The sequence below is a fragment of the Stegostoma tigrinum genome, chromosome 6 (assembly GCF_030684315.1).
Source record: "Stegostoma tigrinum isolate sSteTig4 chromosome 6, sSteTig4.hap1, whole genome shotgun sequence".
Taxonomy (NCBI): domain Eukaryota; kingdom Metazoa; phylum Chordata; class Chondrichthyes; order Orectolobiformes; family Stegostomatidae; genus Stegostoma; species Stegostoma tigrinum.
Genome location: NC_081359.1, coordinates 48,397,678 through 48,423,502, shown reverse-complemented (window position 1 = coordinate 48,423,502; position 25,825 = coordinate 48,397,678). Strand labels below are relative to the sequence as shown.

The 25,825-nt window shown below is 41.2% G+C and overlaps 1 protein-coding gene across 1 annotated transcript in view; it reads left to right on the top strand.

Moving 5' to 3' along the window:
* The window catches only part of LOC125453468 (deuterosome assembly protein 1-like), a 133,521-nt gene extending 113,695 nt beyond the window's left edge, over positions 1-19,826 (top strand). The window contains exons 11-13 of the mRNA XM_048533114.2: positions 5,951-6,156; positions 9,165-9,483; positions 19,291-19,826. Coding sequence (XP_048389071.1) covers positions 5,951-6,156; positions 9,165-9,483; positions 19,291-19,503 — 738 coding nt within the window. The 3' untranslated portion in view covers positions 19,504-19,826. The remainder of the gene's footprint in view (positions 1-5,950; positions 6,157-9,164; positions 9,484-19,290) is intronic.
* Positions 19,827-25,825: the final 5,999 nt, after the last annotated feature.

Below are 25,825 nucleotides of genomic sequence, written 5' to 3'. Positions count from 1 at the left end.
GAATCAAATGGGTTGAAAGCTGGTCTTTAATGAATAGAATCCCTATGGTGTGGAAACGCCAATGAGCTCATACTGACCCTCCCAATAGCGTCCCATCCAGACCCATCCCACTACTATATAGTTCTGCATTTCCCATGGCTGATGTACCTAACCTAGACATGCTGAACACCATGGGTTATTTAGTACAGCCAATGCGTCGAACGCGCACATCTTTGGACTGTGTGAGGAAACTAGAATACCGAGTGAAAACCCATGCAGACACGGGGAGAATGTGCAAACTCCACACAGACAGTCACCCAAGGATGGAATTGAACCTGTGAGGCAGCAGTGCTAACCACTGAGCCACTATGTTGCTCTGTCTCCTTCACTGTCCCCACCCTGTTGGGGAACACTGCAGGAGGCTAAGATGGATAATCCATTTTGCATGTCTGGCTGAAGTTTCTTGCGAATGCATCAAGCTGTATCTTTTGCACTTATGTGGTGGGGTCTTCCATTATTAAGAGTGAGGGTACTTTTGGAGATTCCTCCTCCAGTGAGTTGTTTAGTGATCCATTGCCATTCATAATATAATGTGGCAGGACTACAGAGCTTAAATCTGATATGTTGGTTGTGAGATCACTTAGCTTTGTTTATCACTTGCTGCTTATGCTGTTTGGCATGCAAGTTGTCCTGTTTGGTAGCTTCACCAGGTTGACACCTCATTTTTAGATATGCCTGGTGCTGCTCCTGGCATGCTCTCCTGCACTCTGCATTGAACCAGGGTTGAACCTCTGGCTTGATGGTAATCGTTGAATGCAGGATAAGCTTGGCCATGAGGTTTCAGATTGTGTTGGAGTACAATTCTGCTGCTGTTGATGGCCCACAGCATCTCATGAATGCTCAGTCTTGAGTTGCTAGATCTGTTCAAAGTTTTATCAGGGCGACAATGCTACACAACACATTCTGAATGTGAAGGTGGGACTTTGTCTCCACAAGAACTGTGTAGTCGTCACTCTTAACAATACAACCACGGACAAACACACCTGCAGCTGGTGGATTGATAAGGATGAGGTCAAGTATGTTTCTTCCTCTTGTTGGTTCCCTCACTTCCTGCTGCAGACCCACTCTAGCAGCTATGCTCTTTAGAACACAACCAGCTCAATCAGTAGTGCTCCTGCCAAGTCAGTCTTGGTGGTGGACATTGAAATCCCTTTCCCAGAGTACACTTTGTGCCATTGTCATCTTCAGTGCTTCATTCAAGTGTTCAGTAGGAATGAGTACTGATTCATCCCCTTATGGAGGATGGTACCTGCTAATCAGCAGTAGGTTTTCTTGTCCACGTTTAACCTGAAGTCATGAGACTTCATGGGGTCTGAAATTGATGAGGAGGACTCCTAGAGCAACTCCCTCCTGACCGTATCCAACTGTACTGCCATCGCTGCTGGGTATGTTGTACTGGTGGCACAGGACATATCCATGGATGATGATGGTGGTGTCTGGGCCATTGTCCATAAAGTGTGATTCCATGAGCATGGCTGTGTCATGTTGTGCTTGACTAGTCTGTAAGACAGCTCTCACCCAATTTTGGCACTAACTGTCAGATGTTAGTAAAGAGGAATTTGCAGGACTTTGCTGTTTCTGCTATTGTCTTTTCCAGTGTCTAGGTTGTCAGGTGGTTCATCTGTATTGATGTGTAGTCTCAACTGTGTCATCTTTTTTGCTACCTAAGTGGTGTGTTAATATTATGGCCTTGCTTTTTCTCTAACGGGTCTTAGTGGAAGTCTTTAATCAGATTTGAAGCGCTAACTAACTGTCCAGTCAGAAAGGTCAGCTTCTGAAAAATTGCAGGCTTTGCCCTCATCAATGAGCTGGTACTATGTAAAAAGCAAGGACTGATTTCTCAAAAACTGGGCTGTCCAAAAGGGTTATGGAGCTCATAGAAAATAGAATATAGTATAGCACAGTACAGGCCCTTCAGCCCATGATGTTGTACCGAACTTTTACCCTAAATCTAAAGTCTATCTAACCCCCACCCCATCATATACTATCATCAATATGCCTATATAATTGTAGTTTAAATGCCCCTAATGAAGCCGACTCCATTACCCTCTCTGGGAATGCATTCCACGCCCCTACCACTCTCTGAGTAAAGAACCTACCTCTGACGTCTCCCCTATATCTACTTTCACTCACTTTAAAACTATGCCCCCCTCGTAATAGCTACCTCCACCTAATGTGGCTTCAATGCTCTTTGAAGACATTCAATAACAGCTCTTGGATACAAAGTCAGGTCAATACTGTCAGTACACTACTCTAAGTGGCAGAAAATATGAAGCAATTATAGCCATCTTCATATTTTCTGCCACTTTTAGTATGCCTTTATAGCTGGCTTCAATACCTGTACACATCAGTGGCAGCTGCTAGTTTTGACGCAGTAGCCAAAATGCATAAAGCAGGCCAGCCGTCTGGAAATGCAGGGATATTGGATTCACCTGTGTCAGAAATCTGGCCGATTAATATTACAATTTGACAGCCAAGTCTGCCTGAATCTTGCTGGTCTTCCAATGTAAAGGACTGAATATATTTTGCAGACTGGTGTATTTTAAGGTCCAGCACTGTATGCTGAGGGCTGCTCCAAAAATTGGATGAAGAATAAGAGGAGATATGATTTTGATTTAAAAGATTCTAAAAGGGGCTGATACAATAGAATCTTATGTAGCTCTATCACTGTGGGAGCTACAGATCTGAGTTTCATAGAACATAGAACAGTACAGCACAGAACAGGCCCTTCAGCCCACGATGTTGTGCTGACCATTGATCCTCATGTATGCACCCTCAAATTTGTGTGACCATATGCATGTCCAGCAGTCTCTTAAATGTCCCCAATGACCTTGCTTCCACAACTGCTGCTGACAACTCATTCCATGCTCTCACAACTCTCTGTGTAAAGAACCCGCCTCTGACATCCCCTCTATACTTTCCTCCAACCAGCTTAAAACTATGACCCCTCGTGTTAGCCTTTTCTGCCCTGGGAAATAGTCTCTGGCTATCAACTCTATCTATGCCTCTCATTATCTTGTATACCTCAATTAGGTCCCCTCTCCTCCTCCTTCTCTCCAATGAAAAAAGTCCGAGCTCAGTCAACCTCTCTTCATAAGATAAGCCCTCCAGTCCAGGCAGCATCCTGGTAAACCTCCTCTGAACCCTCTCCAAAGCACCCACATCTTTCCTACAATAGGGTGACCAGAACTGGACACAGTATTCCAAGTGCGGTCTAACCAAAGTTTTATAGAGCTGCAACAAGATTGCACGACTCTTAAACTCAATCCCCCTGTTAATGAAAGCCAAAACACCGTATGCTTTCTTAACAACCCTGTCCACTTAGGTGGCCATTTTAAGGGATCTATGTATCTGCACACCAAGATCCCTCTGTTCCTCCACACTGTCAAGAATCCTATCCTTAATCCTGTACTCAGCTTTCAAATTCGACCTTCTTTACACAGAGAGTTGTGAGAATATGGAATGCGTTGCCAGCAGCTGTTGTGGAAGCAAGGTCATTGGGGACATTTAAGAGACTGCTGGGCATGCATATGGTCACACAAATTTGAGGGTGCATACATGAGGATCAATGGTCGGCACAACATTGTGGGCTGAAGGGCCTGTTCTGTGCTGTACTGTTCTATGTTCTAAAATGCATCACCTCGCATTTATCCAGATTGAACTCCATCTGCCACCTCTCAGCCCATTTCTGCATCCTGTCAATGTCCTGCTGCAGCCTACAACAGCCCTCTATACTGTCAACGACACCTCCAACCTTCGTGTCGTCTGCAAACTTGCTGACCCATCCTTCAATCCCCTCATCCAAGTCATTAATAAAAATTACAAACAGTAGAGGCCCAAGAACAGAGCCCTGTGGAACACCACTCACCACTGACTTCCAGGCAGAATATTTTCCTTCTACTACCACTCGCTGTCTTCTGTTGGCCAGCCAATTCTGTATCCAGACAGCTAAGTTCCCCTGTATCCCATTCCTCCTGACCTTCTGAATGAGCCTACCATGGGGAACCTTATCAAATGCCTTGCTGAAGTCCATATACACCACATCCACAGCTCGACCCTCATCAACTTTTCTAGTCACATGCTCAAAGAACTCGATAAGGTTTGTGAGGCATGACCTGTCCCTCACAAAGCCGTGTTGACTGCATTTAATCAAGCCATGCTCTTCCAGATGGTCATAAATCCTATCCCTCAGAATCCTTTCTAACACTTTGCAGACGACAGACGTGAGACTTACTGGTCTGTAATGTGCTTTGTGTTCATCACATGCAATTAGCAATTGATATTATGTTTGCCTCTTGTAAAGAATAAGCATGCACCTTCTCATATGTGCATACACAAAGTAAACTGTGGGATTTATATGTCCAATTGTTAATTTTGATTGCTGCACGCTTGCATTTCTCAGATTGAGCTAGTAGGTTTTACTGTGTCTCTGAAGTTTATAATTAACTTGCATGTATTTCTATAACCACGGTAATTTTTAAAATCTGGCTGTACAGTGAATGAGTTTCGCACTAATGGATTTTTGTTTATTTAGATTGCTTGCAAACCAGCAGAATAAATATTGCAGCTTCCAGGTTTGTTGCAGAATTCTGGAATCTAATTTTAAACATGGGGCCATGTTGGCAGAGTAAGAGAAACTATCATTCTCTTACTTAAAAACTGTTATTATCATTCTCTTTATCACTTTGGATAGAGTTTTAGCACTGGGAAGACCTTGTATCAAGATGACTATATAGAGTGGTGCTCCTAAGAAGAGGTGGATATAGTGAATCTGATCCTGAGAGTAATAGTTTGTGTTGGTTCCAGACCAGATCAAAACTCAGAAATGATTACTTATGCTGAGTGCAGTGAAGCTCAAGTGTGGTAGCTCCAAAAACTACTGCAATTCCTGTTCAAGAATTGAAGTTTTAAATGACTTAAACCTATCTAAGTGTTAAATACAGGGATACTGGAGTATTATACAAGAGGTGTTTCGGCTACAGTACAAGGAGTGTTATTTTGAGTATTGTGCCAAGAGGGGTATTTCGGGGAGCAGACAAAACTTGTCTTGTTTCTTTACAATTTATGAAGGAAAGCTTTAGGACTGATGTATTATACTTTCACTGTGTTTACAAACTTTTAGTTAGTTTTATAATAGATAGTTTGGATTATTCTATTTTATCTGCAGTAATTTTGTAATGAATTTCTGATCTATTGTGAAAGCAAAATCTGCAGCATTGTGTGCTTATAGTTTAATGAGAGACCATTCTGTTAAAGCCAAAACAAAAGAAATATGATTTATCAAGCCAGGTCCCTGACCAAGATCAGACTTGCCTGGTTAATAACATCTGCTGGGATAATAGTATGCATAAATTGTGCAGATCCATCACTGGAAAATTTCAGAGTTCTGCAAATTTGACAATATCATTAGATTAGATTACCTACAGTGTGGAAACAGGCCCTTCAGCCCAACAAGTGACCACCGCCCTTTGAAGCATCCCACCCAGACCCATCCCCCTATAACCCACACACCCCTGAACACTACGGGCAATTTAGCATGGCCAATCCACCTAACCTGCACATCTTTGGACTGTGGGAGGAAACTGGAGCACCCGGAGGAAACCACACGCAGACACAGGGAGAATGTGCAAACTCCACACAGAGAGTCGCCCAAGGTGGGAATTGAACCCAGGTCCCTGGTGCTGTGAGGCTGCAGTGCTAACCACTGAGCTACCGTGCCGCCCGAATATTATATTCCACTGTTGCATTTCCCTGATCTGATGAAAAATTATTGAAGTGAAGCCCAATCCTACACCTCTAAAACTGATGGGATAAATCAACTGATAACAAATTGCCAACTTAGTGTCATAACATTGTTTTATAACTCTTAAGATTGGTGGTATTTCAGTACATTTTACTTTGTCCTTTGCAGATAGAAGGTTGTCAAGTTAAGGAGATGCAAAATGCTCACGTGGCCTCTATTAGTGAATTGGGATATGGTAATAAACGGTTACAGAAAGACTTGGTCAAACTACGAGCAGAGTTGGAAATATCCTCCAAGACTAGCCAGGAGAAGTATGAGGCAGCTCTTCGTCATACACAACAGGCTGTAGCAGAGATGAAAGAACATGAAGACAGGTAATGTAGATGTTTCCAAGGTTTTATTGCAGTTATTATTAATGAGCACAAGTCTTTGAAAATACAGGTTCCTTTCTGATGGTAAAGTTGACATTTTTGTGCTTCATTGCATTTCAGCATTTTGGAATACTTGCAATCTCAGAAATTTATGATTCTTAAATGGTGGTCTTCGTTGGGAAATGCAGAGTCATTTTTACATTAACTGTGGAAGAGCATTTGTCATTATAAGAAAGATTTAATCATTTTTTCCATCAACCTGAGAGGATCTTGGAGAATGATTTGTCTGGATCATACACTCCAATTATGACATTTCTGCACACTAATTCTCTTCATATCAACCAATCCCCATCGTAGTACACTCTGGCAAAGTGAATTTTTCGACTGGGCAATCCCACTCTACCTGGAACCTTCCAAAAGTCTCCATTTAAGTTGGTGACTTTGTAAGATTACAATGAAATTAGGTAAAGTAGTTACTCAGAAAAAAAATTGACTGTTAAATACATGATCCAACTCCCAAGTAACGATAAAACAGACTCAACTCACACTCCCAGCTATAACTTTCCCACGTGACTTGCATCCCCAGACTCTGGTCGAACACATCCAGGGACCAACACCCCATCCCCAAACAGCCCTTGTCTGGACCCAACCTGATCTCCTCCCATCCCCTATAGGACCTGACCTGATCTGTCTTCTCATTGCACCTCCCCCACCAATGCCGTCTCGTTTATGCAGCATTATAATGATAGGTGCAGCATTGAAGTGCAGATGCATCCTATAAATTAATCAGAGATAAGTAATGAGAATAAAGGTTAGTAAATACTGAATGCCACTGTACATGGACTGGAGTTCATGAAGTGTGCCCTGAGACGTTGTCCATTGGTTAACAAGGGGTCACTTGGAGCAAGGGCTGAGCTGAATCTACTTTGGTTTCCATGTGGATGTTTTCAATATCTAACTTGGTAGTTGAGTTTGGTAAGTTAGAAAGGTGAATACTATTTAAGCAAATTGGACTGTCAACAAAGCATTTAACATGCAGTAATGCCACTTAGCTGGAAATTTGTAGCTACTGTGCAAAAGATTTGCAGTGCCACTCATGAGAAGCATAAAAAATGGAGTGAGATGTTCCCAATATCCAGATAGGCCTTGCCGGATTGCTTGTCTGTGTCTGCCACAAATCTCACCATAACCCACATCACTTAGACCCCTATGAGATTCCACCCATGGATATACAAGCTAAGGATAGACATTTGTGGAATGTTAAAATAGTGACAGATGAAATTGAATGCTGAGAAATGTGAGATGATACATTTTGTTGAGAAAGAATAAGAAATAAAAGATACAATTTCACAGGGACTGCAGTACAGTATTCATGAGCAAATGCTTGAAAGTCTTGAGGAAAAGTTAGAAAGGCATGTGGGAGAGTGAGTTTGTACATGGAGGTGTACAGTAGGAAAGCAACAAAGCTATGGGAACTTAAATAACAGGATGGCCTTGATTTGTGTCCAGTTCTGGGCACCACGCTTTCGGAAGGATATGAACTGCTGGACTTCTTAAGATTATCATGTGTTAACCTGCCTCCATTACTATGAGCCAAAATGTAATTGTTTGAAATGCACCTCCTGTTAGCCCTGTCCAGAGATAAATTCATATGACCTACTTGAGACAGAAACTCATCGAAAGTAAGGTACAAGTTTTTAGACCATGACAAAGTAGAAGGCAGCTGATCTTGCTGTGCCCAAACTCTCAACCCAGAGCTCTGTCAGGCCAATAGTGATCTCTGCTCCAGTCAGAGAACATGGGGGGAATACACATCAGTCCCATGGGTTAGGCCTAATGGAATCAGGCACCCTTCAGGGACTTAATTGGCCACTATCAGGCCTTCAACACAGTTGAGGTCCCAAGTGGCAAAAATCACCTGACAAGAATTGCTGAATACTCAGTAGCTAGTGTCAATGGCTGCCGGCAGTACTTCTCCCTTGTGATTCCCAGGATCCCAGAGGAACACCAGGCAATGATTGTTGAACACAGGATAAGGATCCTGAGGTGGAGATCACAGGGTGAAGGATCAGGCGAGGTCAGGTGCATGGTTTTCAGTAGTCAACCCTCTACTTGAAGCCAGGTCTTTCAATCTGGCAGAGTGCCTAACTGTAACATAGACCAACTACCCCACCATATAGAATGCTATGGGTGAATGCAGGTTTTTGCTCCATACCTTTGCAAGGGCATTTGAGACATATTTAATCACTGAGCTGCCACAAATGTTGTGGTGGGGTCAGGAATAATAGGTATGAATTGATTTATTAATGTGCCTCATTGACATCTTACTACCTGTCTGGGCAGTTGAGTGGAAATACATTGCTCTGGGTTTGTAATCGTAAGTAGGTCAGACCAGGTAATGAAGGCAGATTTCGTTTCATTCTGTGCATTTATGATGGGTACCAGATGGGCTATTGTGACAATTGATTCATTGCTGTTTTTCTAAATTTATATAGTCCACGACTCCTAATGAAGATGCACAGGATAAGACTGAGATAACCACTTCATTCTCAGCAAGATCTCTTGAAAGCCAAGGTTTCAGGTTCATTGTCCTGCCTATTTGACATAGCTGATGTTAAGACGCCGCAATGATGCTTGGCATAAAGGAATAAATCAATTTTCTATACTTGGATCATTTTATTCACTTATATGTACCATGTAAAAAGAAGTTGATCATCTATTGTTCAGTTATTTCTGAAAGTGTATCTTTATCCATGTCAGATGAACAAGGGATAAGGCACACTAACTCATTGAAATTATATGTAATGAATGCCAACTGGTGAGATGCAAGACGGTAGCCAGTAGTAAAATCATATCCCTCTTTTTTAGGAGAGTTAGGACTTTTTTAAACCATTAATAAGGCTTGTGTTGGTAAGAGAGGATGTATGCGCTCTTGGAAAAAGAAATTGTACAAATGGATTTTATCAATGAGAAATTTAATGAAGTTATGTCTACTTTTTTGAGAATTTTAGGAGAGTTAAGAAACTTCGACAAGAAAATGATCAACAAATAAACACAATGAAAATCAAACTAGATGAAACTATACATCATTATGAGGGGAAAATTAGGAACCTTCAGAAGGGCTACAGCATTCAAAATAACTTGAGAAATTCTGTACCTGGATTTGCAGGCAAACAATACAGGGAGTTCTCACCAGAAAGGAAGCCAACTTCTTCAAAACTATTGACTGCTAACAGCACTTCTTATTGGCATAGCAGTGATATCACAGGTGTAAATATCCCCGACATTTCTCCAACCTGCATCCATCCTGAGGAGAATTTCCTGACTCCGGTGAGTGTTTATGATTTTAATAACTTGTACATTCATCTTACAAACTCAGCAAGAAGGGATGAAGCACCTTGCTTAGCTACTAGGTGAGCCTTCTCTTCAAGGTGTTAGGGAGGTGCTATTGTGCACTGACAGCTAGGAGGAGCACCAGCACAGATTCATTTGATGGCAGCAAGTTCACCTCCAAGTTGAAAATTCAAATACCATTATCAAAGTGATATAACAGCATTGTGGAAATGTGCATTAACAGAGATACTGCTCGCTCGGTGAAGCATTACTGTGTACTTGTTCAGGTGGAATCCACAACTATTCAGGGAATAGAAGAGTTATCTTAGAGGGTTTCATGTGATGCAGAAGCAGAGTCCCTATCTCTGGGCTGAGAAGTTTCCGTTCAAGTCCCACTTGCTCCATAGGTGTGTAATAACATCTCTGAACAGGTTGATTAGAAAAAAAGGTAGAAGAGTTATCTTGGGGACCCTCTCGTTGAATAGTGGTAGAGTCCTTATAACTCGACAGAGGGACCAGGTTCAAGTCCCATCTGCTGTAGAGATGTGTAATAACATCTCTCTGAATAGGTTGATTAAAAAAAAAGTTAAATAAAAATTTAAAAATATAAGTGTTGTCTTGGGGACTCTTGTGGTACAGCGGTAGCATCCAGGTCAGTTAGAAAAATAGGTGAAATAAAGTTTTTTTTAAATGTTAGGAAAATTATCTTGGTATCTTGACTAACCTCTATTTCTAAAACTGTAAAGGGAAAGATAGCTGGATTGGTTGTTAATCATATTTGCTATATTTTCAAAGTTGCCAAGATTTACTGCTGTATTTGACCATGCTCCACATTGGTTTCACTTCAAATATTTTGGCTGTGAACATCTTTGGGACATTAAAAGTAGTATTTATATATAAGTACTATTTATATACATATATGAATAAGAAATGTTTGGAGGAATATGGGTCAAATGGAGGCAGATGGGACTAGTTTAGTTTGGGATTATGGTCAGCATAGACTGGTTGGACTGAAGGAGCTGTTTCTGTGCTGTGTGACTCTATGACTCTACGTCAATCTTTCTTTCGCAAAGTCCAACATTGGAGAGTATACTCAGAGCAGAGTGACCATTTCATCCTGAGCAAGCTCCCTTGATGTCTTAATTGATGGGTGGAGCATTTCTTGTGACACTGAACTGATGGAGTCATAGATACAAGTCCATAATATAAGGGATAGGAAATGAAGTAATTCTTTTGCCAACCTATGTGACCGTTGCCTGTTGATCCACCTGCATCTTGAATATACTGCATGAAGAGGAAGATGAAATTGTAACCACCAAAGGAGAATTGAATAAATTCTTAAAAAGAAAAAATACATGGAAAATTATGAGAATGGAGCAAGGGACTAATTTACATGTTTTTCAAAGAGCCTGAAAAGGCATGGTAGGCTGAACAACTTCTTTCTGTGCTGTATTATTTTGTGATTCTAAGTATTAAAGAAGATATTCGCTCTGAAACAATGTTGATTTTGAAAACTTAAACATTAGTAAAAGCATAGATACAATATGTTTCAGAATCACAAAAGAATTCAAGCACTGAAGAAAGATTTAGTCCAGCAAGAATTGTACACAAACTTAGTGATTCAAAAACTAAGGATAGCAAATGTTGTCCCCTTGTTCAAGAAGGGAAGCAGAGACAACCCTGGTAATTATAGACCAGTGAGCCTTACTTCAGTTGTTGGTAAAGTGTTGGAGAGGATTATAAGAGATAGGATTTATAATCATCGAGAAAGGAATAATTTGATTAGGGATAGTCAAGATGGTTTTGTGAAGGGTAGGTCGAGCCTCACTAAACCTTATTGAGTTCTTTGAGAAGGTGACCAATCAGGTGGATGAGGGTAAAGCGGTTGATGTGGTGTATATGGATTTCAATAAAGCATTTGATAAGGTTCCTCACGGTAGGCTATTGCAGAAAATACGGAGGCATAGGATTGACAGTGATTTAGCAGTTTAGATCAGAAATTGGCTAGCTGCAAGAAAACAGAGTGGCGAGTGATGTGAAATGTTCATCTTGAAGTTCAGTTACTAGTGGTGTTTCGCAAGGACCTGTTTTGGGACCACTGCTGTTTGTCATTTTTATAAATGACCTGAATGAGGGCGTAGAAGGATGGGTTAGTAAATTTGCGGCTGACACTAACGTCGGTAGAGTTGTGCATTGTGTGGAAGCATGTTGTTTTAGTTATATATTGGTTATAGAGGGACATAGATAAGCTGCAGAGCTGGGCTGAGAGGTGGCAAGTGGAGTTTAATGTGGAATAGTGTGAGGTGATTCACTTTCGAAGGAGTAACAGGGATACAGAGTTCTGGGCTAATGGTAAGATTCTTGGTAGTGTGGATGAGCAGAAAGATCTCGGTGTCCATGTGCATAGATCCCTGAAAGTTGCCACCCAGGTTGATAGGGTTGTTAAGAAAGCGTACGGTATGTTAGGTTTTATTGGTAGAGGGATTGAGTTTCGGAGGAACTCAGAGGTCATGTTGCAGCTGTACAAAACTCTGGTGCGGCCGCACTTGGAGTATTGCATACAGTTCTGGTCACTGCATAATAGGAAGGATGTGGAAGCATTGGAAAGGGTGCAGAGGACATTTACCAGGCAGCATCCTGGTCTTATGAGGAAGGGCTGAGGGACCTGAGGCTGTTTTCGTTAGAGAGAAGGCTAAGAGGCAACTTAATAGAAACATACAAGATATTGAGGATTAGGTAGGGTGGACAATAAGAGCCTTTTTCCGCGAATGGTGATGGCTCACACGAGGGGACATAGCTTTAAATTGAGGGGTGATAGTTATATGATAGATGTCAGAGGTAGGTTCTTTACTCAGAGAGTAGTAAGGGCGTGGAATGCCCTGCCTGCAACAGTAGCAGACTCGCCAACTTTAAAGGCATTTAAATGGTCATTGGATAAACAGATGGATGATAATGGAATAGTGTAGGTTAGATGGGCTTCAGATTGGTTTCACAGGTCGGCGCAACATCGAGGGCCGAAGGGCCTGCACTGCGCTGTAATGTTCTATGTTCTATGGTCTAGAAGTAAATAGATATGAAGAACATCCTTTATTTTTAACTATTCCCACTAAATGTTGTTATTACAAAGCAAGGATTTTCAGGTGACTTAAAAATACAATAATTATTTGATATTAATCATTGGTGATAATGCATGTCAATTCAGGAAGATGTGATGTGTGGACTCCAATCACGAAATCAATGGTTACTTTGGGTTTGGTGGAGTCAATTGTTCGTTCTTAGCATATTATCCATACTCAATAGGTGTAGGGCTGTAACTCATAGGCATTGATCAATTAGACTGTGGAATCAATGCTCATTATAGATTTCTATTCAGCGCCAAATGCAATATCGATCTCAGGAGCTTTCTGCTACTGAAATAAAATAATTACAAGGGTAGGAAATTGGCTGAAATGGAATAGGAAAATGGATTAAGTGATAAGGTGAAGAGGAATCAAAGTCAGACATTTAAGAATAACGCAGTGTGGAGCTGGAGGAACACAGCAGGACAGGCAGCATCAGAGGAGCAGGAAAGCTGATGTTTCGGGTCGGGACCCTTCTTCAGAATGGGGGAGGGGGAAAGGGAGCTTTGAAATAAATAGAGAGAGGAGCGGTGGGGCTGAGGAAGGTAGGTGGGATGGTAATAGGTGAGTGCAGGTAGGCAGTGGTGGGGATTGGTCAGTAAGGTGGGAGGAATGGATAGGTGGGAAAGAAGACCGACAGGTCCAGGAGGCAGAGATGACCCCTTAGACTTGTCCGTCTTCTCTTCTCGCCCATCTATCTGCTTCTCCCACCTCTCCTTCCCTCTGATACAGGGATAAAGAAGCATCTGTAAGGCCTAGAAAGGCCAAACAGCATCAGAGGAGCAGGAAGGCTGATGTTTCGGGGCCTAGACCCTTCAGGGTCTAGGCCTGAAACGTCAGCCTTCCTGCTCCTCTGATGCTGCCTGGCCTGTGTTCATTCAGCTCTTGTTGTCTCAGATTTTCCAGCATCTGCAGTTCCTCTGAACCCATTAGCTGTATACCTTTCCTTAACATTTGATCTCTTAAAGTGCAGCACCTCATGCTTACCTGGATTAATCTCCATCTGCCATTTCTCCACCCATATCTGCAATTGATCTATATCCCACTGTATCTTTTGACAACTTTCTACACTATTCAAATCTCCACTGATCTTTGTGTTGTCTACACACATACTAACCAACCCATCTACATTTTCATCTAAGTCATTTATATATATCACAAACAGCAGAGATCCCAGTATGGATCCCTGTGGAACACCACCAGTCACTGAATTCCAGCCAGAAAAACACCCTTCCACCACTACTGTCTAGGGGCAAACCAATTCTGATTTCACGTGGCCAAGTCACTGTGGATCCCATGCATCTTAATCTTCTAGATGATCCTACCATGAGGGACCTTGTTGAAGCCTTACTAAAATCCATGTAAAAATAACTTACACTGCTCTTGCCTCACTTCCCCGAAAAATTCAAACAAGTTAGAAAGACATGACCTGCCCTGCACAGAGCCATGTCCCTAATTAGGCCACGCTTTTCCAAATGCATGTAAATGCCATCCCTAAGAATTCTTCTCCAATAGCTTCCCAACTGTCGATGTGATACATACTGGTCTTTAGTTTTCTGGCTTAACCCTATTCCCCTTCTTGAACAGAGGAAAAACATTAGCTACTCTCTAGTCCTCTAGGACCTCTGCAGTGCCTAACGAGGATACAAAGATCTCGGTTAAGGCCCCAGCAATCTCCTCTCTTGCCTCTATCACAATCTGGAGTAGATACCAATGAACCCTGGGAACTTATCCATCTTAATACTCTTCAAGTGATCCTACACCACTTCTTCTGTGACTTAAAATATTCTAGCATACTCCATACAAATCTCACTATCCTCCATATCCTTCTCCTGGGTGAATACTGATGCAAAGTACTCATTTAGGGTCTAGCCCACATCCTCTGCCTCTAAGCACAAGTTTCCTCCTTTATGTTTGAGACGTCCTACATTCTCCCTAGTTATCCTCTTGTTTTCAATATATGTGTAGAATGCCAAGATAATTTCATGGCCTTTCCTTGCTCTTCTAATTTCCTGCTTAAGTTCTTACCTACGTTCTTAACATTCCTCAAAGACCCTTGCAAATTTTAGCTTTCTAGGCCTTACAGATGCTTTTTTATCCCTGTAAATTTAATTCACAACATCCCTCATTATCTAAGGGTCCCTTACCTTGCCATCCTTGTAGTTCCCCCTTTCTGGAATATGCCAGTCCTGAACTGTCATCAGCAGATCTTTAAATAATAATAAAACACAATAATAAAGATTCTGTGTATTCATCTGTACCTCTGCCATTTTCAATGTCTTACTATTAAAACAAGTGACTGTACAGATAAGAAAACATACTTGGGAAAAACTACAAAAAAACACAAAGGGATAAATTGACTTCTGTTACATGTAAAACAGCCACAGTTCTGTCAAGTTAGCTAAGTATGTGACTGTATTATATACAATGAATTGATTGCCATGTGTTCATTTTTTGTGGAGTCATTGTTCCGTGTTGTATCATTGTGAGATTGTAAATCTCATTTCCATCCAAACAATTCTATTTCTTGATCTGTGAACCAAAGCCATCTCTAACTACTGCACAAATGCCATCAAAGATTATCAACCACTTTGTCCACTGCCTTTACCTAGCTTCCTATTTTTTCTTTAATTTAATTTATTCCTTAATATTCAGGACTCTGTCGTTGTCATCCAGCACCCATGTGTCCACAATGGTTATCAGATCATATGCATTCACTTCAATATGCACTATCAATTTATTTACTTATCTGAATGCATGTGTCATTCAAAGCTACACAGCCTTCAGTTTTGTCTTTTTGTAATCGTTATAACATCTAATCTTTATTGTCTGTGTATTCCTGGATTTTTAACTTTGTCCCTTCCAGCCAATCTCTCTCATTTATTTCTCATAAGAATATTTTCCTATCTGACTTTGTCTGTAGCCATTGATACACAACATGTTTCTAAATTTGATCTCTTGCAGCCACTACTTAGTTTCAAACTGAAAGTTCCTTAATTATGCAAATAGTTCAGATGTAGATTTTCTTAATAATACACCGTTAACTTTCCCCAGTACTGATGCCAGTGGGCCATGAACAAGAACTAACTTCTCCCACACTAATGTTTCAATCACACATTCATTGAATCCCTACAGCATAAACACACACCATATGGCCGAGGTCCACACCGACCCTCCAAAGACCATTCCCTCAGACCCATATCCCTTTCCTAGCCCTGTAATTACACATTTCCCTAGCCTACACATCCCTGGAAAGTGGGCAATTTAGCATAACCAATCCACCTAACGTGCACATCTTTGGACTGTGGGAGGAAACCCACACAGACATGGGAAAATTGTGCAAACCCTCAGTTGCCTGAGGGTGTTGTCAAACACAGGTCCTGGCACTGTGATACAGCAATGCTAACTACTGAGCCACTGTGTTGCCATTTGGAACAATAGTTAGAGTAGCGAGACAGATAATTAGATTCAGAAAGCACACTGTCACACTCTTCCATCGTCCAAAAGGCTTGAGGGTCTACCAGCCTGTTGGATTAGAGTGGGGGCTGCAGAGTGGATCAGCAAACTGGCCATGGTGATGTGGTATAGGAATCTATTTACCCGGAAAAAGCAACAAGGGATGTAGTAGGAGAAGAAGATGGTAACGTGAGGAGGATTGACATTATTTACTACAGCAAGGAGTGACAGTCTAATGACTGTAACTGCTTAGTTTTAGGGTTCTGGACATATTCTACACTGGGAGGGGAAGAATTCAGTGACTTGTGGTCCATGTCAGTACCAATGACATGGGTAGAACTAGGAAAGGCATTCTTCATAGTGAGTATGAGGAACTAGCATCAAAATAAAAAGAACCTCAAAGGTAATAATCTCTGAACTATTACTTGACTATAATAAGGTAGGAAATTATGTGTATGTGTTTATCATGCATCTGTAATAACAAACTATAATAACTCATCAAGGCTCATGCACCAGCACCATCTAAACCTTTACCACCTAGACAGTCAAGGGCAACAGACACATGATATTACCAGTTAATGCAAATTTCTCTCCAACTCACATCATCTTTACTTGGAATTATACTACCATTCCTTTGCTGTCACTGGTTAAAATCCTGGAAGTCCTTACGTAACAACTGAGTGTCCCTAAAATTCAAGGACTGCTTTGGTACAAGAAGGCAGCTTCATCACCTTTTCCAAATCTGTCGAGGGTGGACAATAAATATTAACCCAGCATTAATGCCTGCATCCCTTGAAGCTATAAAACAAAATCTATATTTTTTGTGAAAGTAATAAGCTTGCATTTTGGAAAGTCATTCGAGCCTAAACCATGAGGAATAAATTGATCTAAAAGGTTTCCTTAAATTGAACTCTGTACAGACCAGCCAAGCAAATTTTGGGATAATTGATTTTGGAGACTACAAACATTTGGCATTTTTAGTAATTATTAATTTCTGGAGAGAGATAAGCTTTATTTGTAGCTAGGTTATGATTAGCAGATTTTTTATTATCACTATAAAATTCCATTTTTTAAAATTATAGGTTACCAACTAATCTATTTCCATAATTTCATAGTGTCTCTTTAGTTGTGGAGAAAACAGGTATTTCTGTTCCCTAGAAATACAATGTTCTTCATCTTGTTCTTGAAACAATCATTAGGAAATACATAGGAAGGATGCAGGTCGCATGGCATCTATCCTTACATGTGTCTATACATGGAAATGCTTGGCTTTCCCACAATGTCGCCTATCAATAATAATCATGTAACTCATCGGCATTATATTTTGAAACAATCAAAATAGAGCATTTTAGAATGTCATTATGCTTCAAACCTCTGGTTTGAAGAAATATCCTTTATAATATGAAATATATTTTCATATAATGTACCAGCTTCGATAATATTGCACTTTGATGAGAAGCCATGCCTCAAAATGCTTCCCAGAGGTGTAATCAGACAAAAGTAAATGCCAGGATGAAGGAGATATTAAGAATTGTGACCAAAGTCTTGATCAAATAGTTCTAAGGAGTTTTAAAAATGGAGAAAGGATACAGAGTAGGAATTCTATCACGTGTCTCTGCAGACAAAAGCACAACCACCACAGCTGTGTCAAAGGGAAGTGAATCAAAGCCCAGGGACATCTTGCGATTCAAATGGATGCTAAGATTGTGTTCATGCAATGAAAGAGAAGGGAAAAAGACTGGTCGTTAGAAAATAGTAATGAAAACTTTTTGGCGGGGGGGGGGTTATGTTCATTTTTACCATGTAAGCCAATAATTTGTGAATACTGTAATATTCAGAGAACAGGGAATTCTAATGGTTGCTCCATTCCGTTCTTCTTAGTACTAGGGACATGGTTTATGCAAAGTTTTCATTAGGTCTCAACAGCAAAGTGTCAAAGTCTGTTAGACTTTGGCGCACTTAGTTAAAGCGAGTAAAAGACTGTGGAACCAGCTCCACGTAGAACATAGAACATGGAAAAGTACAGCACAGTACAGGCCCTTTGGCCCACGATGTTGTGCCATGGAATAATCCTAATCCAAAATTAAAATAACCTAACCTACATTCCCCTCAATTCACTGCTGTCCATGTGTATGTCCAGCAGTTGCTTAAATGTCACTAATGACTCCGCTTCCACGACTACCACAGGTAAACTATTCCATGCGCTCACAACTCTCTGGGTGAAGAACCTCCCTCTGACGTCTCCTCTATACCTTCCTCCTAACACCTTAAAACCATGACCCCTCGTGGCAGTCAATCCTGCCCTGGGGAAAAGTCTCTGGCTATCGTAGGTCGGTGTTGATGGCTATACTGCTGAGAAGGCAGCTGGCTGCCTCTGGTTTGATTGGGTGACCAATGGTGCAAAAAAAAGCTTCAAAGAAATTAAGGTGGAATAGTCCATCACAGTCAAAGAGGTTTGACATTACTGATTCGATTAGGTCTATTTCAGTGCTGTTACAGTGATAGAAGTCTGGTTTAACAGATTTAAGTAGGGAGCTGGGTTTTAACAATATATTCACTAACTTTGCAAACGGTGTGGTAATTTGCAAGGACCAAAGGTAGGTCTTTTCCAAAGTGGAATAAAGGTGGTAATTTTAAAATTGAGAGGACAAATAACTAGGAGAGGGAACTATTTATATCTTCTAAAATGAGAACCACAAAATAAAAGCTGTGAGGTCAAAAATTTTCACTGTAATCAAAAAAGCAGGAAGAGAATTCCAGGGAGAAGATGCAAATGTCCGGCCCTATTACAAAATTCTGTTGAAGGAAATTTTACTCTGCGTTCTTATGCTGCAGTTTCCAGTGGATAGCCTTCCCCCACTGCCACACTCACACAAGCATATGCCATTTTCAGCTCAATGAAAGCCCAGCAAATTGCAAAAAAAGTGAGAGATCTGCTTGACTGCTATCTAGTTAGTGCATTAAAAATAGTTGCACTGTGTTTAGCATATCTCCATGAAATTACCAATTTACAGAGCAAAGGACCATTTTTGAACCAACATCTGACATGACTACAAATTTTGTTGCAATTTTGTTCAAAAAAATGAAGCAATTTATGATTTAAGTAATAAAATGAGAACCGCCATTTAAAGTTCAGCTAACTTATTGATGTTGTGCCTCAAATTGAAGGTCTAGTGTAACTGATGTGACTTGTGTAAGTGAAGTGAGTTACTTATTTCGTAATGTTTAGAATCCCACAGAGATGTCAGACATTTCTTCAGTAACAGAGCATTTCCTCAAAGAAGAAGAAGAACGAGCCCGAGTGTTGGAGAAGCTGCTTAATTCCCACATTGATGAACTGCAAACTGATTCAAAATGTACAGTTAAGATGTATGCTGGAGCTAAAGTAGATATGCCTGCTACCACGGCTGTCTTGTGTAACTGCACATTTCAAGAAACCTGAAATACTATGGACTGTATTATGTAATATGTAATGAATGGACCATTGACATTGTTGCTAACAAAAAGTGTTTGCATATCTGCAACTGCTAAAGAATTGCATGCAGAAAGCTGACAATTTTAAGTTGTTCAAAACATATGAAGTGAACTTTTTAATATGAAGTGTTAATGCTTTATACATCTAGATGAAAATATTACTCTGTAATATGGATTCAACTTTTACAATTTATTGTTAATATTGTCCTTTCATCGTCAGTCTTGAAGCATTAAAATTGGAGAAACTTAAAGGAATGGCTGGATCACTTTTGTACCAATATGAATGCCTTGTGTACGTAACATTAAAAAGTGTATACATAAAAAGTCAAAAGTTGTGTGTGGTCTCACGTGGTTTATGTTGTGTAATGTTTTATTCTCGTAAATGTCATGTAGTTACTGTCACAGAGTTTAGAAATGGGGTACTTGTTTGCAAGGACGCAGGGGTCAGTGTTTCCGTCACATGCATTTCTTGATTTTGTCTTCTGCTTTCCTGTCTCTTTCTTTGGAATTGGACATTATTATGTAACTTGGGAACCAAAGTAATGTATTTCATATTTCATGACCACTTTGCTGTCGTTGTGTTCAACTTTGCTTACCCCAATATCCTTTTCCTTTTTAACAGTCCTTATTATTATTCATTGTCATGACTCTCCCTCCCTGTTTCCCTATCAAACCAGCTGCTGAACCCTGAACTTACTCCTGTTCGACTCTCATTTTATCCTGAAAATCCTTTGACTTTACAAACTCCAATGTGGTTTGACACTTCATCCTTAGCCTATAGATTTTATGGTATTGTGAGAAAGCTGCAGCAGGCAACTGAGTTGTATGATCAGCCATGATATTGCATAGTGGAGCAGGCTTGAAAACCTTAAAAAGTTTTAAAGGCCTACTCCTGCTCCTATTTCCTTTGTTTCTAAGTTCCACTTTCTCTCCCCTTCTTACATCCCTGCTTATGTTGTTGTAATTATCTTTAGAATTCAGACTCTAGAATAAAAATGAATAGAATTGGAATGAGAAAACTAACATTAGCAAAGTGATATAAATGCAAACGAGACGAATACACGTCTGCCTAAGTCTGAAGCTTTGATCCTATCAGAAATCAGGGGGTTACCAAATTTCCATACAGTCATGCAACAAAAATTTCAATTTATAAACTGCTAAGGTAGAGTAAATAAATCAGGAATGCTTAATGCACCTGATGTTGTGGGACTCAGGATTTGGGGTGGTGAAGTTATGGAGCTGAAGAGAATTACAGAGATGGGAAGGGGGCAAGATCATAAACTTATTTGGAAACAAGAATGACAATTTAAAAATAGAGGCTGTGCTTGGGCAGGCACATGTAGATAATCAAGTGGAGACAAAATGGGTACAAATGTGTTTCAGGATATGGGCAGCAACATTTTGAATAGTTTCAAATTTGCAGAGGACAGGACACAGAAAACCAGCCAGGATTGCATTGGAATAGACAAACTGAGAGGTAGCAAAGTTTTTGAGGAGATTTGTGGCTCAGGTGGTTGACGAGGTTGTAGACTTGCTCGCCAAACCAGTGTTACAGATGTTTTGGCACCCTGCTAGGTAACATCATCAGTGCCCTTCCGAAGTGTTGGTGTTCTGTCCCACTTGTCAGTTATCTGCATTGGTTTGCTGGGGTGTTCAGCATTACGTCCGGTTCTGTTTTTCAGTAGTTCGTAAATCAGATTGTGTTTAATGTGTTTGTTGATGAAGTTCTGGTTCGAATGCCGGGCCTCCAGGAATTTCCTGGCACGTTTGTTTGGCTCAGGTGATTATGGATGTGTTGTCGCAGCAAATTTGTGTCCTTCTTCGTCCATGTTTGTTGAGACCATTGAGAATTTGTCGGGTCTCTTGGTGGCTAGTTGGTGTTAGTATATCCTTATTGTCAGTTTTCTTCCAGTTTGGCCTTTGGTATTTTGTATATTATGTTAGTTTTATTCGTTATGGGTATAGGATCCCTTATGTTTGTCAGTTGCTAGCGCAGGGTGGTTGTTGGCTTGTGGGCTATCCTGATACCTAGGGGTCTCTGGCTCAGATGCAATATCAAAGTCGTGAACAATCTAGGAGAAGATTACAGCAGATGCTGGATTCTGTATTGAAAACAACAAATGCTAGTTGAACCTCCATGAGTTGAGGGAGAGAGGTGGAGTCATAGAGCTGTACAGCGTGGAAACAGACCCTTCAATACCATTCGTCCATGCCAACCAGCTATCCTAAATAAATTTAGTCCCATTTGCCAGTCTTTGACCCATATCCCTCTAACTCTTCCAATTCATGTACCCATTAAGGTGCCTTTTAAATGTTGTAATTGTACCAGCTTCCACCACTTCCTCTGGCAATTAATTCCATACACACACCAGCCTCTGTGTGAACTAGTTGCCCCTTAGGTTCCTTTTATATCCTTCCCCTCTTACCTTAACCCTATGCCCTCTAGTTTTGGACTCCCCCACCCCAGGGAAAAGCCCTTGCTTATTCATCCTATCCATGTCCCTTATAATTTTATAATCATCTATAAGGTCACCCCTTAGCCTCTGACACTCCAGAGAAAATAGCCCCAGCCTATTCAGCCTCTCCCTACAGCTCAAAACCTCCAACCCTGGCAACATCCTTGTAAATCTTTTCTGAACCCTTTCAAGTTACACAACATCTTTCCCATAACAGGGAGACCAAAATTAATCCAGTATTCCAAAAATGGGTTAACTAATGTCCTGGACAGCCATTACAACCTGTAATGATCTCCCAACTGCTATACTCAATGCACTGACCAATAAAAGCAAGCATACCAATAGTGATGAGAAGACAGTTTGTTACAATGACCAAAAATGTTTTTTGTCTTTCCAAAATTAATTAGATGGAATTTCTAGTTGATTTGTGACAATTAGATAATTTAAAAATAGAGGAGATATCAAAAAAGGTGAATGTAAGGCACTGTTCCCCCCAAGGAAGGTGGAAAAGGAAAATCAGAGAAATAATGACTAACTGATCTGTGATCTGTTGTAAGAAAGTTTTAAAGTCTATCATTAAGGATAAAGCAAGTAAATTGAATTTGATCAGAGAAAGCCAACATGTATTTGTAACGGGGTTTCTGAAGAAGCGTCTAGGCCTAAAACACCAGCCTTCTGGCTCCTCTGACGCTGCTTGGCCCACTGTGTTCATTCAGTTCCACACTTTGTTATCGCATGAATTTGTAATGGATAGGTTATACTGATGAGCTTGACTGAAACTTTTTAAAAGGCCTTAGGCTACACCTCCACTCACCCACTTTCCTGCAAGAATGCAATCCCCTATTCTCAATTCCTCGACTCCTCTGCATCTGCTCCCAAAATGAGGCATTCCACTCCCAAACATCCCAGATGTCCTTGTATTTCAAGGACTGCAACATCACCCCCCTTCAGTGGTCAAAAACACCCTCAGCTGCATCCCTCACACCCCCTCCCCACAATAAATACAAAGACAGAATTTCCCTTGTCCTCACGTCTCACCCCATTAATGTCCGGATTCAACGCATCATTGTCCACCACCTGCAATCTGACCCCAGTACAAAGAATATATTTCCCTCCCCACCCTTATCTGCCTTACGGAGGGACTGATCTCTCCACAACTCCCTTGTCCATTCCACACTCCCCACTAGCCCCACCATTCCCGTACCATTCCCTGCAACCACAGGAGGTGCTACACCTGTACCTACGTGTTCCTCCCCACCTCACCTCCATCCCAGGTCCCAAAAAACCTTCCAAGTCAGATAGATGTCCACCTGCACATCTACTAATGTGGTATATCGTATCCACTGTTCCTGATGTGGCTTCCTGTACATTGGTGAGACCAAGCGGAGACTCGGAGACCACTTTGTAGAGCACCTCTGCTCAGTTCACAACAAACAACAACACCACCACCCAGTCGCGAACCACTTCAACTCCCCTACCCCCAACTCCCTCGATGACATGTCCATCTTGGGCATCCTCCAGTGTCACAGAAACTGGAGGTGCAGCAGCTCATATTCTGCCTTGGAAGCCTACAACCGAATGGTCTCTCGATGTGGACTTTACTAGTTTCAAAATTTCCTCATCCCCAGCCTCATCCCAAAACCAACTCTCCCTCTCATCCCCGCCTCCTTGACCTTTATATCTTCTCTCCCACCTATCCACTCCTCCCGCCTCACTGACCACTCCCTATCACTACTTACCTGCACTCACCTATCACCATTCGACCTTTCCGAGCTTCAAAATCTTCCCACCCCTGGCAACATCCCAAGACTAACTCTCCCTCTCATCACTGCCTCCTTGACCCATCCGTCTTCTCTCCCATTTATCCGCTCCTTCCACCTCACTGACCAATCCACCACTACCTACCTGCTATCACCATCCCACCTACCTTCCCCGGCCCAACACCCCCAATTTATTTCAGAATCCCCTTCCCCTCCCCCATTTCTGAAGAAGGGTCCTGACCCAAAATGTCAGCTTTCCTGCTCCTCTGATGCTGTCTGGCCTACTGTATTCCTCCAGCTCCACACTATGTTAAAAGGCCCATCAGCTGAAAATTGAGAGTACATTGAGCTGTCCAGGTGGAAGCTGGTTTGCTGCCCACATTTATGCTGGACTGCCGAGAGGATGTCATGGCTCACAGGTCCACATATATGGCATCCATCCTTCAAGGTCACCTCATCAAATACTGAATGCTGGTTCGAGAATGTCACACTTCTTATAGGATTCCTGCACAGCTTACCTCTTTCTATCCTTCTGATTGCTGTTTGAATTCTTTCTGCTGTGTACAATGCCCTACTTCTGGCACTTATGATCTAGAAAATATTCAGCAGCCTCTCTATCCTACAATGAATACAACTTCCACTAAAGCAGAGAAACCCCTCAGCTGTAAAAGTGGACTTCCAAAATAACCTGAAGTCACTATGTATTGCAGAAATTTCAGGCTATAGGTCACACTTATTCCTTCATTTGAATTAGGCATTTACATCAGCAACTTTGTGGACAGTCAGTCTCAGGAGCCATGAGAGAAGGAACAGAATGAGGAGGAGGGTTTGAGAGGATAGAACATAGAACATTACAGCACAGTACAGGCCCTTCGGCCCCCGATGTTGTGGTGACTTTTTTTTTCTAGTGATTTAAAAAGGAGGATGTTGAAGGAGCAAAGAAGGACAGAGAAGAAGAGGAAGGTAAGAGACAGGAGGAGATTGAAGTGGAGGATCTAGAAGACTATTACTGCCCTATTGCTTTTACATTTAGAAAACTGCCTTAATATTTACACTAACTCTCTCCCATTATTTGAGGACCACATGTGGCAGTGCGTTTCCCTTTTTATTTTTGACTTGGACCCATATGGCCTCATTTGATTCTCATTTAGTATATTACTCCTCCTCATGGCTATGACTATTTAACAATTAATGCTATACCCACCTCTTCCGCTCTTTCTACCCTGTCTAAAAGCTCTATATCCATGGATACTGAGTTGCTACCTTTGCCCCTCCATATGCCAAGTTTTAGTTATTGTAAATATATCATGTTGCCATGTGTCCTTCTATGCCCTTAGCTCATTAGGATTCTTATTTTGTTCCATTTCCATGTATACTTTTCAATACAGCCAATTTGCCATGCTGAAGTTTCTTCTGCTTTGCTTCATTTGTCTTTCAGTCACTAGTAATATTTTTGCCAACTGTTCCTTGCTTTGAATTTGTCCTCAAGTTTCCAACACCCTGCCAATATTAATTAAATCCTCCCTAACAGCACCAGTGAGTCTCCAAAAAAGAATATTTATTCCAGTCTCATTCAGTCTAGACTGCTCAGATGTACAGATCCCACCTTCCCCAAAAGCCCAAAAATTTGATGACCTCCCTCCTTCACAAGCTTTCTAACGTGTTCAACCATTCAATTTTATTATTTCTACTCTCACGAGCAATGAATAAGTCTGAGATTCCTGTTCTAGACATTTTGCCTTTCAACACCCTATCAAGCTTCATGAAGCCTGCTTTCAGGACCTCATCCCCATTCCAAGTAAAGTAATTAGTACCAACTTCTAACTGATCACTCTTCCCCAAAAGTGTGTCCTGCAGCATCTCTGTATCATCCCTTACCCTGGCACCAGAGGCAATATATCATCCCAGAGTTATGATGATGTCAACCTGATTCCCTGACTATAGACTCCCCTATTGTTATTGCTCTTCTATTCTTCTTTCTCCTTCACCACCCTGAACAGCTAAGCTGCCCACGGTGGTGATAAGGTAACCAACCTCTGTGTTATGCAGTCAGTTGTTCTCTTAACTAGTGATT